This window comes from Chaetomium fimeti (genome assembly GCF_033439085.1).
Source record: "Chaetomium fimeti strain CBS 168.71 chromosome Unknown B0H64scaffold_3, whole genome shotgun sequence".
NCBI lineage: Eukaryota > Fungi > Ascomycota > Sordariomycetes > Sordariales > Chaetomiaceae > Chaetomium > Chaetomium fimeti.
In genome coordinates, this window is record NW_026944331.1 from 3,192,568 (window position 1) to 3,207,497 (window position 14,930).

At 56.4% G+C, this 14,930-nt stretch overlaps 6 protein-coding genes across 6 annotated transcripts; 4 read left to right on the forward strand and 2 right to left on the reverse strand.

The window, feature by feature from the left end:
- The first annotated feature begins 1,960 nt into the window (after positions 1 to 1,960).
- On the forward strand, positions 1,961 to 3,596 carry B0H64DRAFT_392657 (kinetochore Sim4 complex subunit FTA2-domain-containing protein). Its single transcript, XM_062803569.1, has 2 exons — positions 1,961 to 2,528; positions 2,580 to 3,596. Exons 1-2 carry the CDS (start codon positions 2,325 to 2,327, stop codon positions 3,354 to 3,356), a joined length of 981 nt encoding a protein of 326 aa, XP_062661148.1. The 5' UTR covers positions 1,961 to 2,324; the 3' UTR covers positions 3,357 to 3,596.
- Positions 3,597 to 4,412, reverse strand: B0H64DRAFT_392660 (Oligosaccaryltransferase-domain-containing protein). Its single transcript, XM_062803570.1, has 2 exons — positions 4,318 to 4,412; positions 3,597 to 4,247 (listed from the first exon to the last, which is right to left on the reverse strand). Exon 2 carries the CDS (start codon positions 4,176 to 4,178, stop codon positions 3,999 to 4,001), a length of 180 nt encoding a protein of 59 aa, XP_062661149.1. The 5' UTR covers positions 4,179 to 4,247; positions 4,318 to 4,412; the 3' UTR covers positions 3,597 to 3,998.
- A 133-nt stretch (positions 4,413 to 4,545) lies between these two features.
- On the forward strand, positions 4,546 to 6,151 carry B0H64DRAFT_431531 (uncharacterized protein). The gene is made up of 2 exons (XM_062805976.1): positions 4,546 to 5,402; positions 5,455 to 6,151. The coding sequence occupies exons 1-2, from the start codon at positions 4,783 to 4,785 to the stop codon at positions 5,900 to 5,902; spliced, it is 1,068 nt and encodes a 355-aa protein (XP_062661150.1). The 5' UTR covers positions 4,546 to 4,782; the 3' UTR covers positions 5,903 to 6,151.
- B0H64DRAFT_392669 (uncharacterized protein) lies at positions 6,152 to 7,742 on the reverse strand. Its single transcript, XM_062803571.1, has 4 exons — positions 7,078 to 7,742; positions 6,903 to 6,984; positions 6,500 to 6,806; positions 6,152 to 6,405 (listed from the first exon to the last, which is right to left on the reverse strand). Exons 1-4 carry the CDS (start codon positions 7,349 to 7,351, stop codon positions 6,316 to 6,318), a joined length of 753 nt encoding a protein of 250 aa, XP_062661151.1. The 5' UTR covers positions 7,352 to 7,742; the 3' UTR covers positions 6,152 to 6,315.
- Positions 7,743 to 7,930: 188 nt separating this feature from the next.
- B0H64DRAFT_392671 (uncharacterized protein) lies at positions 7,931 to 9,581 on the forward strand (the record flags this gene model as incomplete). The annotated part of the gene is made up of 1 exon (XM_062803572.1): positions 7,931 to 9,581. A coding segment is annotated over exon 1 (1,399 nt), but the record flags the coding sequence as incomplete, so codon positions are not given.
- A 1,396-nt stretch (positions 9,582 to 10,977) lies between these two features.
- On the forward strand, positions 10,978 to 13,646 carry B0H64DRAFT_392676 (kinase-like domain-containing protein). The gene is made up of 5 exons (XM_062803573.1): positions 10,978 to 11,210; positions 11,281 to 12,019; positions 12,076 to 12,375; positions 12,428 to 12,809; positions 12,881 to 13,646. The coding sequence occupies exons 1-5, from the start codon at positions 11,136 to 11,138 to the stop codon at positions 13,269 to 13,271; spliced, it is 1,887 nt and encodes a 628-aa protein (XP_062661153.1). The 5' UTR covers positions 10,978 to 11,135; the 3' UTR covers positions 13,272 to 13,646.
- The last annotated feature ends 1,284 nt before the right edge of the window (positions 13,647 to 14,930 follow it).

The window sequence follows — 14,930 nt, forward strand, 5'->3', positions numbered from 1 at the left end:
CCAGAGATTGACGATGAATGGGCTGGCCCAAGTTACGATGAAACCAGAAGGTCTGCCACCGATCGTTTCGATCAAATAGAGTTCAATGATATCGACCCCTCTGTTCAGGCGTGGACGGATTTCAGTTTTGAGGCCATCGAGCTTGCATATGGAGACATTCAGTTCTTCATCAGGACATCAAACAATTCGAACCCGACTACCAACCTGTCCCGAAGTTGAGTGATGACACGAGCACAACCAAAATCATACACAAAGGTAGTATGAACATGTTGGCCTTCCGTTTGTCACGCTTGGTCGTCAAGATACCGCTGAGGGCAGCAGCCACCCACCTTCGCCAGTCACTCGGAGGGAGAGGGACACAAACGAAACCTACACTCGAATGGAAGCGAATACAATGGACTAGGCCCAGATTTAGTAAAACTCATATCTCCGTGGAGCCAGATTGGGTAAGTTTCTAAGCGGCCAGGATATTATTACCTTATCTACCGTACCTTTCAAAATCATCTCCCTCAGTTTCCTTCTCATTTTCCTTGTCATTTTCCTTCTCGTTTTCCTTCTCGTTTTCCTTCTCATTTTCCTCCTCATTTTCCTTCTCGTTTTCCTTCTCATTTTCCTTCTCGTTTTCCTTCTCATTTTCCTTCTTGTTTTCCTTCTCATTTTCCTTCTCGGGAACGCCGTGCTAACCAACCTTTTCCGCCGGACAGGCAATCATTGAGAACACTTCGAATATATGCTATAGAGAAGACAAGCATAGCGCTATCCCGAAAAAGCTCACGTACGCCGTTGGAGACGGCAACCTCCACCAAAAGTGGAAGTCGGAATGGCTCGCTCGCGATGAGGCCGATGTTAAAGCCGTCCGCATGGATGTACCAGTTCGTTTTGACGGTCCGCCCCCCATTATGAACGTCTTCGAGGAGCGTACCTATCCCCTGAAACAAATCGCAACGTATTGTCGCTACGCACAGACACGCTACGCCTTCATCCTCACACAGGCTGAACTAGTGGCCCTCCGTGTCCGGCGCATTCACCCGCTGACTAAGAACCCAAGGAGACACTATGCGGCCGTTGAGTACGCCTCGGTGCCCTGGCATCGCAAAAGGAAGCTCACGGTCAATTTAGCCATCTGGGCATTGGGTTGTATGGGGATGAACGATGACCACCGCGAGATGGAAACCACCGATGGCAAACACACACCACTAGACCGGATGGCGAGACTTACGTGGTGGCAGTACGACACGAAGGACAACGTCTATCAGAACGTCATCTCAAAACGCAAAATCCCCGGATCTGAATGGAAAAAAGAGTACGAGGAATTCGTCCACTTGACGGAACAGGCCGGCAACAGCTTCACCAGTGACTTCGAAACCGGCCATAACCCTGGTTCATCTCAACCATCCCAGCAATTGCCTCTGCGGCCAAGAACCACACGTACGAGGAAATCGAAGCCCTCCGCCGCGGCTTCGCCAGAAGAAGTTCATTGTTGAGGTTGTTGGCGGGGCCTTGGAGGTTCGTTGCGTGAAGGATTGATGTTTGCGTCAGCTAGTTAGGTGGTTAGGAGAAGGAACGAGTTGTTCTCTCCTTCTTCTTTTTCTCTCCTTCTTCCTTTTCTCTCCATCTTCCTCTTCTCTCCTTCTTCCTTTTCTCTTCTTCCTTTTCTTATCCGTTGTTTGACTTTGACCCCACCCGAGGGGGGAAGAAGGGGCCGGGCAGCTGTTTTCTCAAAGAATCTAGGTAGTACCCAAGTGATTAGGAGATACGTATATGCCCACAAATTCCACGCATGATACTGTTGGACATCCATCGCCGTTAGACTATACAACTGCCAGAATGCGGTGTGTCTTCATCGACGCATATACAACCCCAACCCTAATCAAGTCATACTCTGGATTCTCGCTTCTTGTGCTGCGTGCAGCTCAGCCGGGCTGAATCGCTTGAGAACGCAACACGCAATCCTATCTACTGACTTTGTGTTCAAAATAATCTGTCCTGCGCAACTAATGTGTAGGGGTAAGTGGGAAAGATTCCCACACAGCCCCCATACCACGTGATTATCATGTGACGCTCATTTGCCTACGTGGGTTGCTCTGCCCTCGTACTGTGTAATCTGTATAGATAGGTACCTTGCCTTAGGTATGTTGTGACTTCACAACAAGTCTGCGCACAAGGACCACACCAACCGCGACCCAAAACCCATTTGCGAAGCCGCGCTCCCCCAATCCACTGCACCATCCTCTCCGCCGACGCCTCCCAAGTTCTTCATCACATCCGTGTGGGGATTTTACGGACTTTGCAAACAAGAGGGTGCATCTAACTCTCACGATACCATGGGCGGGTCTTTTCTCGCACCACTTCCTAATCCACCAGAGCCCCTGCCTATGGTGCCAGGTCCTAAGCTCGCACCTTTTACTCGCACCGCTCACGCAGCCATCGAATTCATCGAAGAGCTTGGTAACCCAAACCAAGATATGGACGGCCTCGTATGGAAAGTGAAAATTGGGGGGAAGGAGCCGTATTACGCTCTCAAGATGGTAAGTAGCCTGGATGGGAATTAGCTCTCAACTCATTCCTTTTCTTTACAGTTCCTCTTCACTTCTACCGAGTATCTGATGAAAGACTTGGGGATCGACCTCATCTGGCGTCTCGCGTCCGCCCAGCTCTATAGCGACTATTTCGACCCCTTTCATTGCGAGTGCCGCGTGTACGGGCGGCTCAAGCAGGAAGGCCGTGAAGATCTCGCAGCCCGCGCTCACGGATACCTATTTCTCACACCCCAACAAGCTGCCGAGGTCGAGGAAAGGTCCGGGAGGCCGAAATTCTCGCAAGAAGAATACGAACAAGACGGCACCGACTTTTGGGGACGGGACACAGAACATCGCCATCTCTCCGTCCGGGCCATCGTCAAGGAGCTTGTGAGCGCCGATGACCCATTCACACCCGAAGACGTACCGCAGATATGGAATGACTTCGAAGACCTCCACAAACTGGGCATCCTCGTGCGCGACATCAACACGTTCAATTACATGGGCGGTAAGATTATCGACTTCAGCCGTGCCTGGACCACGCCACACCCGTTCCCAGCTGGTATGGATGACTATACCATTAAGCGGGCACTGAAGAGTGAGCCTCTTAAATTGCAGAAAGCATTCATCGAGTGGGGTTTGTCGAGGGATTGGGATTGGGACATTATCCCTGAGGAAATGCTGCAGTGCACCCGCGGTTTGGGCCAAGATGGGCCCTATGGAACGAATCCGAGCTTCTACGACTGGTGGAAGTGGGAGAAAGACCCCGATGCCGCTGAGGCGTTTATGAATTGTATATGGGAGGACGGGGGCAATGAACCGCACTCGGAGGGGTGATGGAAGTCTCGAGCAGATGTGATGGGCTTTGTTTGGGTTATATCGTGTCGATGTGCATGAGGGCGAGAACTCGCGCAAATGGCCAACCATGCGCAAAACGCGCAACCGAGAATGAGACGCATTGTACTGGAGAATGCTTTACAGAGCTTAAGGTGTTGCATCAAAAGGGGGTGCACGATCTCGTAGAACACGGGACTATAGTTCGGGAAACAGGCTGACGAAGAGACTGAGCAATGAAGAGTCGTCTGCCACTTGTTCCTTGTTTCGAAAAATACGCTGTAGCAGCTCGGACGAGGAAGAGACCAACCATATCCTGCGGCAAGAACGTGACTCGCCTGCAAACACCCATTGCGCCCACGGTCGACGCAGTTCCAGCACAGAAGACCAGGGCGCCTAAACCACCAATGTGTCGAAAATATTAGCCTTCTGCCATCCGGCCTGCCATGCCGTTGCGGCCCTAGCGGACATTGTCTCTCCTGCCTAGCACCACCAACTTCGCTCGCTGTATCGACCATCCCAGGCGGCGCGGAAAGGCCCTGTGTGCCGGCATGCGATCATAGCGCCGCGCCGCGCAACGTCTCGAACCGGAAAACGAGTCGTACCCTCCATCACTGTATCGTACACCCAATCCCACCACGCCGTCTATTTTGTCTTGGTTGATGCGGGTGTAGTTTGCGCCCCTGCCTTCCTTGGCGCTTTGTCCTTCAATGTGCTGCTCTCTTCGCCAGAGTTGACTTCGAAAAAGTGGTAGAGAATGATAAGCACCATCGCAGCCGAGCCGAGGACGATGGCCAGGCGGTAGAGCTCCGTGTCTGTGATCATGGTGAAAGCGGGTGGACGCCGGCGGGTCGAGCGCGAGAGAGTTGAGGAGGTGAAAGATGGAATTGACTCCTGGGGATACAATTAGTCTGCGAAATAACCAACGCGGAATCGCGTGAGGGTGAAAAAGGGCCGTATGTACCTCGCTCGTCTGCTGCTGTTCTGTGGCCGGTGTCTCGAGGATGGCGCGCTTTGGATGGCTTGGATCTGGCCAGCTTTCCAGAGCTGTCACCAAACATCCGGCAGGCAATGTACCGCCAGCGACTTGGCACCCTTCGGGGGTCGAGGTTCCCTCCAGATGACAGGGATCAGGTGTGGGTCACGTGGCGTCAATTGCCTTACACAGCCCACGCTCACTGGCGGGCAGGCTCACACGTCAGGGCTGGGGCGGCAGCGTGGGGCACAAACTGGGACTCATAACCATTCAAGACCCTCCACTCAACCACTCTTCGTGGGGATCCCCGCCTGGAACCTGCGAGTTTGCCTTCGGCGCAAAAACTCGACAACTACCACACGAGACACCACTTCCTCCCTCGACGAGGTCCGCGAACAGTGTCACCATCACCATACCGTTCCTCGTCACTCCAAAACCGTAATCTCGCCCACCATGCCTCCCAAAAAAGCCGACAAGGGCGGCGGCAAGAAGCCGGATGCCAAGAAGCTGGTCGAGGACAAGACCTTTGGCATGAAGAACAAGAAGGGCGCTGCGGCCAAGAAAACGATTGCCCAACTCGAAGCCAGCAGCGGTGCTGCCCAGAAGCGCAAGGAGGCCGAGAAGGCCGCCCGTGAGCGCGAGAAGAAGGCAGCCGAGGACGCCAAGCGGGAGACGGATGCGCTCCTCAACAAGCCCGCCCAGATTCAGAAGGTACCCTTCGGCGTGGACCCCAAGACCGTCGTCTGCATTTTCTACAAGAAGGGCAATTGCGAAAAGGGCAAGAAGTGCAAGTTCGCCCACAACCTCGACGTCGAGCGCAAGGTCGAAAAGATCAACCTCTATCAAGATGCTAGGGCTGAGGAGGAGGAGACGAAGAAGCAGGAGACATCGGCCGACTGGGACGAGGAGAAGCTCCGATCCGTTGTCCTGTCCAAGAAGGGCAACCAGCGCACATCCACGGACAAGGTGTGCAAGTTCTTCATCCAGGCCATCGAAGACGGCAAATACGGATGGTTCTGGATCTGCCCCAATGGCGGCGACAAATGCATGTACAAGCATGCTCTTCCACCTGGGTACGTATGAGCGGACTTGTGTTTACGGTGCAACAAGCTAACAGCCCTTTAGATTCGTACTCAAGACGAAGGAGCAGAGGGCGGCAGAGAAGGCCCTGATGGACAAGTCGCCACTCAAGACGCTGACCATCGAGGAGTTCCTCGAGTCGGAGAGACACAAGCTTACCGGCACCCTCACACCGGTGAATCCGGAGTCGTTCGCCAAGTGGAAGAAGGAGCGTCTGGACAAGAAGGCGGCCGAGGAAGCACTGCGGAAGGCCAAAGAGGCGACCGGTCGTGCCATGTTCGAGAGCGGCAACTGGCGCGGGGAGGACGACGAATCAGAAGACGAAGACGACAGCGCGTGGAACCTCGAGAGGCTGCGGAAGGAAACCGAGGCGATCAGGGAGCGGAAGGAGGCGGAACGAGTTGCTGCCATGCACGGGCTTCCACCCCCGAGTAGTGAGCCGAATGGCGTGCCAGATGAGGCGGCAGAGCCGGAAGAAGTACCCAACACTTGAAATGACGTTGTACACAACGACCAAACCACGACGCCGCGCGGCCGGACGAGGGAAGCGAGCCCACAGAGCGCTCCCCCTCCACCGGCATCCGGCGTTGGCCGCGCTGCTCCGGACGTCTTGTTCTGTGGAGCATCTCGGATTGACCCACAGGGAGGCGTACCCGGGCTCAGCAAGGCTACACAACAAGTTGATCAGTTCCCAGGTCACAGGCGCAGGCTGGATGAATCGATTATATAGGAGTGACGACCAAATATATCTCGATGTCAGGGCTCAACTGGCCCGAGCCCTCTCTCCGCATCCCTCTGTCAGCCGCGAGCGTTTACCACAATGTGCCCAACTACTCTTGAGGATACCCCCTGTTCTGCTGCAGCCCACTAACACATCCTCCTAGACCGGCCTACCCCATGCCCCCCTCAAAACTTCTCAACATACGGCCTCAGATCCAGCTCCTGCGTAAAGCTCGAGCGATGCTGGGTATGCAAATGCCAATAGCTCTCAGCAATCTATCAAAACCAAGTCAGCAACAACCCAACACCACTTCCCAACCCCAAACCAAGCGCCCCAACACACACAGACGAAAAAAAGAAGAGAACTCACAGCATCCGGATTAATCTTCCCATCCTCCCGCCCCTCATTAACCACATACTCCCTCGTCAGCGGCATATCAATCAAACCATCCACAATCACGTGCGCCACGTGGACTCCCTGCGGGCCGAACTCGCGCGCCAGGCTCTGGCCCAGCGCCCGGGCCGCGAACTTCCCGGCCGCAAACACACTGAACCGTGTCGAGCCCCGCACCGACGACGTCGCTCCCGTTACCAAGAGGGTTGGCGGGTGGGGGGAGGTCGGGACCGAGGCCAGGAGGGAGGGGAGGGTCGCTTGCGCGAAGTGGAAGAGGCCGCGTCTGGGTTTGGGGGGGGGTTAGTTGGGTTGGCAGAGGAGGGGTTGAGGTTGTTGGGGTTGGGATGGGGGTGGGGAGGAAGGGGGGAGGTGGACGTACACGTTGCCGTCGAGGCTGGCGTCGAGGTCGGATGGGGCTAACTCGAGGAAGGGCTTGATCGCGGGCCTGGCGCCGACGTTATCTGTGTTTCCGGCCGTATCAGCATCCCACTAGCTCTTGGGAACCATTTCTTTACTACTCCCGTCTCAGGTAAGACGGCTGCCAGACGACTTACACACAGCAGCAGCCAACCCCAACCCGCGCCCCTCATACTCGCTCTTGATATTCTCAAATGCAGATGCTATCGCTGCTGGGTCCGACATATCCGCGCTGATGCCTAGCGCCTCGCCGCCTTGCTGCTTGATCTCTGACACGATGTCTTCGTAGTTGGAGGGGTTGCGGGCCAGCAGGACTACCGGGTAAGACTTGGCGAAGCGCAAGGCGACGGACCGGCCCGTGCCGGCACCGGTGCCGGCTACAATTGCGTAGAAGGATTTGGATACAGCCATGGTGGTTTTCTGGTGGTTTGTTCTGGTTGGCAGGGTATAGTGGAGGTGTGGATGTCTTGGTGTTTGACCTTGGATGAGCTGAGTGTGAGAGGGGGGGGAAGTGGATTTGAGGGAAGGGTGGGTGTATGTGTGGTGTGTTATATGTGCCTCTTCTAGGGAGGAGCTTTTCCTCAGGATGAGGTGCTCAGTCCCTGAGATGGTGATCCGAATGACGACTCTCGCAATTAGGTAGTAACCCCGCCCTAAACCCAGACTCCAGATACGAATGTGATTAATAATGTCTTCTTGTGTTCTCGGACTTGAATGGAACCGAAAATTGGTGAACTACCGATATGTCTCCGCTGTCTGTGGGCTTGGCTTTACATCAAATCCTTCTGCCGATTGCTCTTCCTTCTATTTTTTGTGCCTACCAACAGGGAAGGAAGTGTCGGAGTTGTTAAGACGAGCATTGGATGGAGACTGGTAAATACGGGGTTAGGGTTATACATCTTCGTGCTCTGTAATTCGTGATGATGTGGCCTGTGCGCTTTGGCTTGGGTTATCTTGTGTAAGTTACCGTACACACTTGACAATCACGAAACATCACGGCTAAGTCGCGTCGAGTCGCCATCATTGTTTGAAGCATTGAGACCTTCACACAGTTCGGTGTGGCATGAGTTGAATCGAGACTCACCAATGTGATAATTCTTTTATTTTTCTTTTCCTTTTACCGTTAAATTGCCGAGCATTGACTAGATACGAAAGTAACCGCCATTTATTGACGGTTCGGACCTGTCATTTTATCGACTTGGCCAACCTTGAGCAGGCTCTTGGTTTTTCGACGAGATGCCTTACGATCCGGACTGGGACTTGGAGGATGAGACGGGAATTAACCTCAATGCCCTCGGTGCCGCAGCTGAGGATAAAATCTCGCCATTCGAATATGACTCAAATGAGATGTATGAGGAGGAAGGGGAACAACATGCCGATTATGAGCAAGGACCAGAGGATGCTGAGGCAGAAGATCAGACGGCAGCCGAACTACCAGTCAGTCTACCTCGTCCAGATCAAAAACAATTCTTAGAGCAACCCCGCGATACAACACCCAGAAACCGGCAACCTTTTCCAGGAGCATCCGCTAGAAGACTGCCAAAAGTGGAAGTCGTCCTTCAATCCAGTCCTAGGCGACTCCCTTTCACGGCACCAGCAGATGAACTCGCCGGTAACTTCAGCGACGAACCCAACCTAATTACCTCGGATATTGTGCCAAATCCAGTCAACAATCAACAACCGGCGGCAAAGACACAAGTCAACCCTCCCAAAATGCAGCCTCCCGTTGCCTCCGCTCCCGTCAAATTACCCGACATCACTCCTCAGCCCAAGAAGCGTGGTCGCCCAGTTGGCTGGAGACGGGGACATGGATCGTATGCAGCAATGCGGTCAGGGCTGCCACCGGGGTCGGCAACACCGCGGCCGAAACCGAAGCCGGCCGACGAACACAAAGTGCGGCGCCGCCCAGGCCGAAAGCCCGCTCCCACCGCGCGCCAGGTCTACCTCAAGCTCAACCCGCACTTCATCGCCTTCCGTTGTGAGTGGGAGGGCTGCCCAGCCGAGCTTCAGAACATAGAGACCCTACGAAAGCATCTACTGCTTGTCCATGGCCGACCATCCCGCTCCCCACCAAGATTACCATCCCCATCGCCCACCGCACAGCGCACCACCACCGCCCTCCCCTGCAAATGGGCCTCCTGCAAATCCGCGCCCCTCCCCTCCCGCGAATCCTTCGCCAGCCACATCGAAGCGGCCCACCTCCTCCCCTTCCGCTGGCACGTCGGCGACGGCCCGCGCAACACCACCCCCCCCTCCTCCCAAAACCCAGTCACCAACAACAACCGCAACCACAACCGCAACCACAACCGCCACCACGACCACAGCAACCACCACCACCGGCAACAACAACACCAACAACAAACCCCCCCTCCCCACGTACCTCTTCAACGCCCGCGGCGAACAAGTGACGCCCTCCGTGGCAGACCAGCAGATCGAGAACGAGGACGACCGCAAGCGGCGGCAGGCGCGGGTCAACCGCGTGCTGGTGCTGCGCGACCGGCACGCGCCGGCGGAGCCCGAGTACGGCGCGCGCGAGCTCGAGATCATCGGCGAGGTGCTGGGCGCGAAGCGGGCGCGGCAGCGCATGCTGAGGGAGTATGCGGAACGGGGGTGTCGCGGGGGGTGGGTGCCTTGAGGCGAGGGGGGGTTTTGGGGGTTGGGGGTGGTGAAGGTGGGTGGGTAGGGTTTGTTACGGGTGGTTTCTCTCTCTCTCTCTCTCTCTCTCTCTCTCTCTCTCTCTCTCTCTCTCTCTCTCTCTCTCTCTCTCTCTCTCTCTCTCTCTCTCTCTCTATATATATATTCCTCTTAAGAGGGCGGGAACGGCAGCGGTGTGTTTGAGTTTGGGACGAGTCGAGTAGCTCTGGTCTATGGAACTGTTGGTAACATGTAAATATAGGATACAGAGGTTATAACTGGTAAACACGGCGTTGGCGGACGACGCGGAGCGCTGGTTCGAGCAGCGTTGCAGCGTATATTGTCTTCTGAGTTGGCCGTTGGCCATTGTATATGGCCTAGCGGGGAGTTTATTGAGTCAACTATTGAGACAAAAAAGACACAATAGCATTCACAGCCTCGTACCACCCTATGTCATTCGACACAAGGCCTGACTCGCACATTGAGACAGCTAACTATTGCAATGCGCCCCCTAAATTGGCCACCCGCCATTGATGTTTGTCGGCCAGGTGGAGGGCCGCCGGGTGGGCCGGCATGCTGGGTACCATTGGTGGCTACTTTGTAATTAACTCTTAAATTCAGTTCGAGCATGTCAAGATAACTACAAGTATATTGTGCAGTGTATGGTCCTTCGGTAGCATGACTCGGCTGGTCCAAGAACCGGTACAAAATATCCCGCCTCGACCGACTCTTGTTTCGGGTTAACTTTTCTTGTTCTCAGTGGTACGACAACTGCTCTCCAAACAGGGCAGGTGGCGGGTTTGTAAGCCGAAACGTGTTCAAGACGCCGCGACACGAGGACCCCAACCGTTCTTCCCGGCATCGGCGGGACATGTCCGACAACTTGATTTGGTGAATGCCCATCTTGCTAGAGATGGTTAGGACCAACCATTGCAGCTATAAATGCTTTCTTTGACACGGGATAAAGCAAGAGGAGGCCGAATTCGAATGGTTAATGATAGGCCCTGGTCAACCGTCAACCCCCCTGGCTCTCGGAAAGTTCAACTGCACCTTGGCGCCTGGGGTGACCAATCTGTCGGGCGGGTGTTATGTTTGATGGAGATGGGGAATACCCACGTTGCACCAAAGGCAATTCGTAACAGCAAAAGCTGGAAATTCATGAACAGGTAGCACATACATCCAGGCCAGGTACAGTACCTCAGAAATCCGACAGTGCAGGTTTTCGTAAAGTAGGCACGGAGCAGGGGCAAGAAGTGGAAGGTGCCTGGGCTCCTGTTCCGGTTCTGGTCGGGCGGCATATCCCGTGACTCCCCGCTGTTGCGGCTGCACTGGCTGCTGTTGGAGGAACGCCTAGACCCCTGCCGGCAGGCCCGCTCGCTGTTCGCTGTGAGCAGCCGCCACCCCCGAAACTGAGCGTCAGCCGCTCACCAATCTTGCCAGGTTCGGCTCCCTGTCTCGCTGTCTCCCTGCCATCGGCCGCCTGGAACCCGCATCCGCATCGTGCACGACCGCACTGCACCGCATTCCCTCCCCGAAACATCCACATCATGGTGCTCTCCCCATGATCATCACGACGTCGACCTCCAGGATGCCGTCCACCAAAAACGCGAATGGCGATATCCATTTTCACCAAAAGGTGAAAGGGTGGTTCACCCGAAACTCGGCCAATCGCGACCCGCGCCGCTGCCGACACTACCACTGCCCAGCACAATGCCGCCCACGGCGCGCCGCGCTCTGATACCAAGAGCGCCTTTCGCCAGACCAAGTTCTGGACCGTCGGCCGTCTGCGCAGCGCTACTACCGCCAGCGAGGGCAACCCGCTCGAGACCGAGACGCTGAGCCCGACCGCCCTCGCGAACCCCTATTTCGCCCACCAGGGCCAGCCCGGCCTGCGCCACCATAACGAGGGCTCCGTGCCGCCGAGCCCGCCCGACACCCCCTCGGTCCACGTGAACCCGCCCGACGACGACGACGCCAGCGGCACCGAGAAGGCGTCCGCCGCCACCGCCGCCCGCAAGGAGGAGCTCGCGAGGAAGCTGCGGAGGGTGGCCAGCGCCCCGAACGCCCAGGGCCTGTTCGCCAAGGGCGCCAAGGGCGACGGCAGCAGCACCGACGACGAGCGGCCCGCCACGGCCGAGATGGGCAAGGAGCCGCTGGAGGAGGGCCTCGGCCCGAATGCGCTGGGCTTCGCCGACGGCATGGGCAAGGCGACATCTGAGAGTGGTCTGGCACCGCCCGACGCCGACGGCCTCGGCTCGCTGCCGCCGCCGCCGACCCAGTCGGCTCTCGCGTTCCGTAGGACGTACAGCTCGAATTCGATCAAGGTCAGGAATGTGGAGGTGGGACCGCAGAGCTTCGACAAGATCAAGCTCATCGGCAAGGGAGATGTCGGCAAGGTGTACCTGGTGAGGGAAAAGAAGAGCAGCAGGTTGTATGCCATGAAGGGTCAGTCGGAGGTGCTCCATTCCCGGTCCTGGGCACATGCTGACAACAGACCACAGTGCTGAGCAAGAAGGAGATGATCAAGCGGAACAAGATCAAGAGGGCGCTGGCGGAGCAGGAAATTCTGGCGACGAGCAATCACCCTTTCATCGTGACGCTCTACCACTCGTTCCAGTCCGAGGACTACCTCTACCTCTGCATGGAATACTGCAGCGGCGGGGAGTTCTTCCGTGCGCTGCAGACGCGGCCGGGGAAGTGCATATCCGAGGAGGACGCCCGGTTCTACGCGGCCGAGGTGACTGCCGCGTTGGAGTACCTACATCTGATGGGATTTATTTACCGGGATTTGAAGCCAGAAAGTAAGCTGCGGTATGCGAACACACGCTGGAATTCCCCGCTGACCCGCCCCAGACATCCTCCTCCACCAGTCTGGCCACATCATGTTGTCAGACTTTGACCTCTCAAAACAATCCGACCCCGGCGGCAAGCCGACCATGATCATTGGCAAGAACGGCACGAGTTCGACGTCGCTCCCGACCATCGACACCAAATCGTGCATTGCCAACTTCCGGACGAATTCGTTCGTCGGCACCGAGGAGTACATCGCGCCCGAGGTAATTAAGGGAAGCGGACACACCAGCGCCGTCGACTGGTGGACGCTAGGGATCTTGGTGTACGAGATGCTTTACGGCACGACGCCCTTCAAAGGCAAGAACCGCAATGCGACCTTTGCCAACATTCTCCGCGAGGACATCCCCTTCCCGGATCACGCGGGCGCGCCGCAAATATCAAAGTGAGTTCCCAACTCCTCCCATCTCCAACCTAAAAACCCTCGCTCACAGCCACGCTAACAAAAACACCCAGCCTCTGCAAGTCCCTAATCCGCAAGCTCCTCATCAAAGACGAAAACCGGCGGCTCGGCGCGCGGGCGGGCGCGTCCGACATCAAGACGCACCCCTTCTTCCGCACGACGCAGTGGGCGCTGATCCGGCACATGAAGCCGCCCATCGTGCCGCACCAGGGCCGCGGCATCGACACGGTCAACTTCCGCAACGTCAAGGAGAGCGAGAGCGTCGACATCAGCGGCTCCCGCCCCATGAAGGGCGACGGTGTTGGCGGCGGTGGTGGTAGTGTCGGCGTGCCCCTTGACAGCGGACTCGCTACACCGGGTGCAGAGACCCCCGACCCGTTTGAGGAGTTTAACAGTGTGACGCTGCATCATGAGGAGGAGTGGAATTCGGGGGGGCGGAGTTGAGGTGTGGGGTCCGGGGGGTCCGGGGAATGAATGGATAGAGCAGAGGAAGAAGAGGGGGGCATTGGAATGGATCGTTACGGGTGGCATTTTTTTTCCATGGCCTCAGATCACCCACAGTCCATTCATTCGATTAGACAAGGCCGGCACGGTGTAACGAGGGAGGGAGTGAGCGCCGGGTGAGAGAGGCAGAGCTGGTTCGGTCGGTTCGGGCATGGGCGAGGAAGAGAGCGGTTATTGTGGGCCGCGGTTCATGTTCATGTACTCACGCTTCATCTGATGGAGTTTTACGGCGTTCTTTTTTTACGCTTCTCTTCGATGGAGGAGAGCTTGTTCTTTTTTGATCTCCCTTTCTGTTCAGGGAGGGAGGGAGGAAGGGAGAAAGGGTGGGTGGGTGGGATGGATGATGGGATGGATGATGGGAGGGAGGGGTGGACGCTGGAATGTTACGGAGGTATGGGGGGTTATAAGCAGCTGAGCGAGACATGAACAGAACAATACAGCGTCTGTGGGATTTGGTGTCCGGTCACGGGGAGTTTGAGCAGTTGGATTTCTGTTGCTGCTCTCCTGACTTGGGTGGTTGATTTATTGATTGAATCATGGTTGATTGCATTGCGGTTTGTTAGGGCTGATGATGTCTCGACCTACCTTACCTACCGAGGTATGGATGCATCCGCATCATCCCGTGAGGGTTAGCGCGCCTGATCTGCCGCACCCGCAGCAAGATCGGGGGGAGGTGTGAGGGTGTGGGGGTGAGGGGGTTCACTTCTGCAGTATGTATGCCGTGACACCGTGTGACTTGGCTATTCCCGGCGGCCTGTGTCGGTAGTTGTCGGTGCATGCCGGGCGATCATTTGGATGCTGCCTCGTTGCAGCTCGGAGAGGGCCTATTGGGCGACACTTGAGGTCGGACAGGTCCGGTCAGAGTCAACCTGGAAAACGTGCAGTGGCAAACATACAAGGCGGGACTGGCTCGGTGAGAGGCCGCTGCTGCCTCGGAGTGTTGCTGCGGTCGTTGGCGAGCCTTTCCAACATCTGACTCGACTGCCTCGTCGTTGTTGGTTGCGGGACCCGGAGTGCACGTCCCAAACAAACAGACTCATTTTCAACCTCACTTCATTTTAGATTTCGTTGCCTCGTCGCCAGTGTTGCTTTGGTCTAGATTCTATCGTCGACATCTCTACACAACAACGATCAAACACCACTGCACACGCCATTAGAATTAGACAGCCCTTCAACACCAAACCACAACCCCAACAAACAAAAACATAAAAATGTCCTCAGAAGAAGAGGAGACCCCCCCAAACCCACCCTCCCGTCCACCACCAGGCTACCTCCTCCAATGGACCTCCCGCAACCCCGCCACATCCCGACGGCGCGACATGCAACGCATTCCGGTCGAGAGCCCCGCCGACCTGCGCCTGGCGCTGGCGACGCAGGCACAGGTCCGCGACGACCCGGCGCGGCGGGTTGTGGTATTGCGGGGGTTGCCGTGTGATATGGTGGACGCGGTTGTGGATCATACAGGTGAGGGGGGCGGTGGTGGTGGGGGAGAGGGCGAGCGGCTTTCTTCGGTTGCTTCTCCTGCTTTGGCTGCTTCTCCTGCTGCTACTGCTGCTGCTGCTTCTTCTAGAAGGAAAGAGGGAGAGGAGAACGAGTCGG

Bases quoted from the DNA above. Each gene is read 5' to 3' on its own strand.
- B0H64DRAFT_392657 (XM_062803569.1), top strand. From the start codon at position 2,325: ATGGGCGGGTCTTTTCTCGCACCACTTCCTAATCCACCAGAGCCCCTG. The intron at 2,529-2,579 runs GTAAGTAGCCTG...TTTTCTTTACAG, and splicing joins CGTATTACGCTCTCAAGATG to TTCCTCTTCACTTCTACCGA.
- B0H64DRAFT_392660 (XM_062803570.1), bottom strand. From the start codon at position 4,178: ATGATCACAGACACGGAGCTCTACCGCCTGGCCATCGTCCTCGGCTCG.
- B0H64DRAFT_431531 (XM_062805976.1), top strand. From the start codon at position 4,783: ATGCCTCCCAAAAAAGCCGACAAGGGCGGCGGCAAGAAGCCGGATGCC. The intron at 5,403-5,454 runs GTACGTATGAGC...ACAGCCCTTTAG, and splicing joins AAGCATGCTCTTCCACCTGG to ATTCGTACTCAAGACGAAGG.
- B0H64DRAFT_392669 (XM_062803571.1), bottom strand. From the start codon at position 7,351: ATGGCTGTATCCAAATCCTTCTACGCAATTGTAGCCGGCACCGGTGCC. The intron at 6,985-7,077 runs GTAAGTCGTCTG...CCGGAAACACAG, and splicing joins GGGGTTGGCTGCTGCTGTGT to ATAACGTCGGCGCCAGGCCC. The intron at 6,406-6,499 runs GTGAGTTCTCTT...TGGTTTTGATAG, and splicing joins GGAAGATTAATCCGGATGCT to ATTGCTGAGAGCTATTGGCA.
- B0H64DRAFT_392676 (XM_062803573.1), top strand. From the start codon at position 11,136: ATGATCATCACGACGTCGACCTCCAGGATGCCGTCCACCAAAAACGCG. The intron at 11,211-11,280 runs GTGAAAGGGTGG...ACCACTGCCCAG, and splicing joins ATATCCATTTTCACCAAAAG to CACAATGCCGCCCACGGCGC. The intron at 12,810-12,880 runs GTGAGTTCCCAA...AAAAACACCCAG, and splicing joins GGCGCGCCGCAAATATCAAA to CCTCTGCAAGTCCCTAATCC.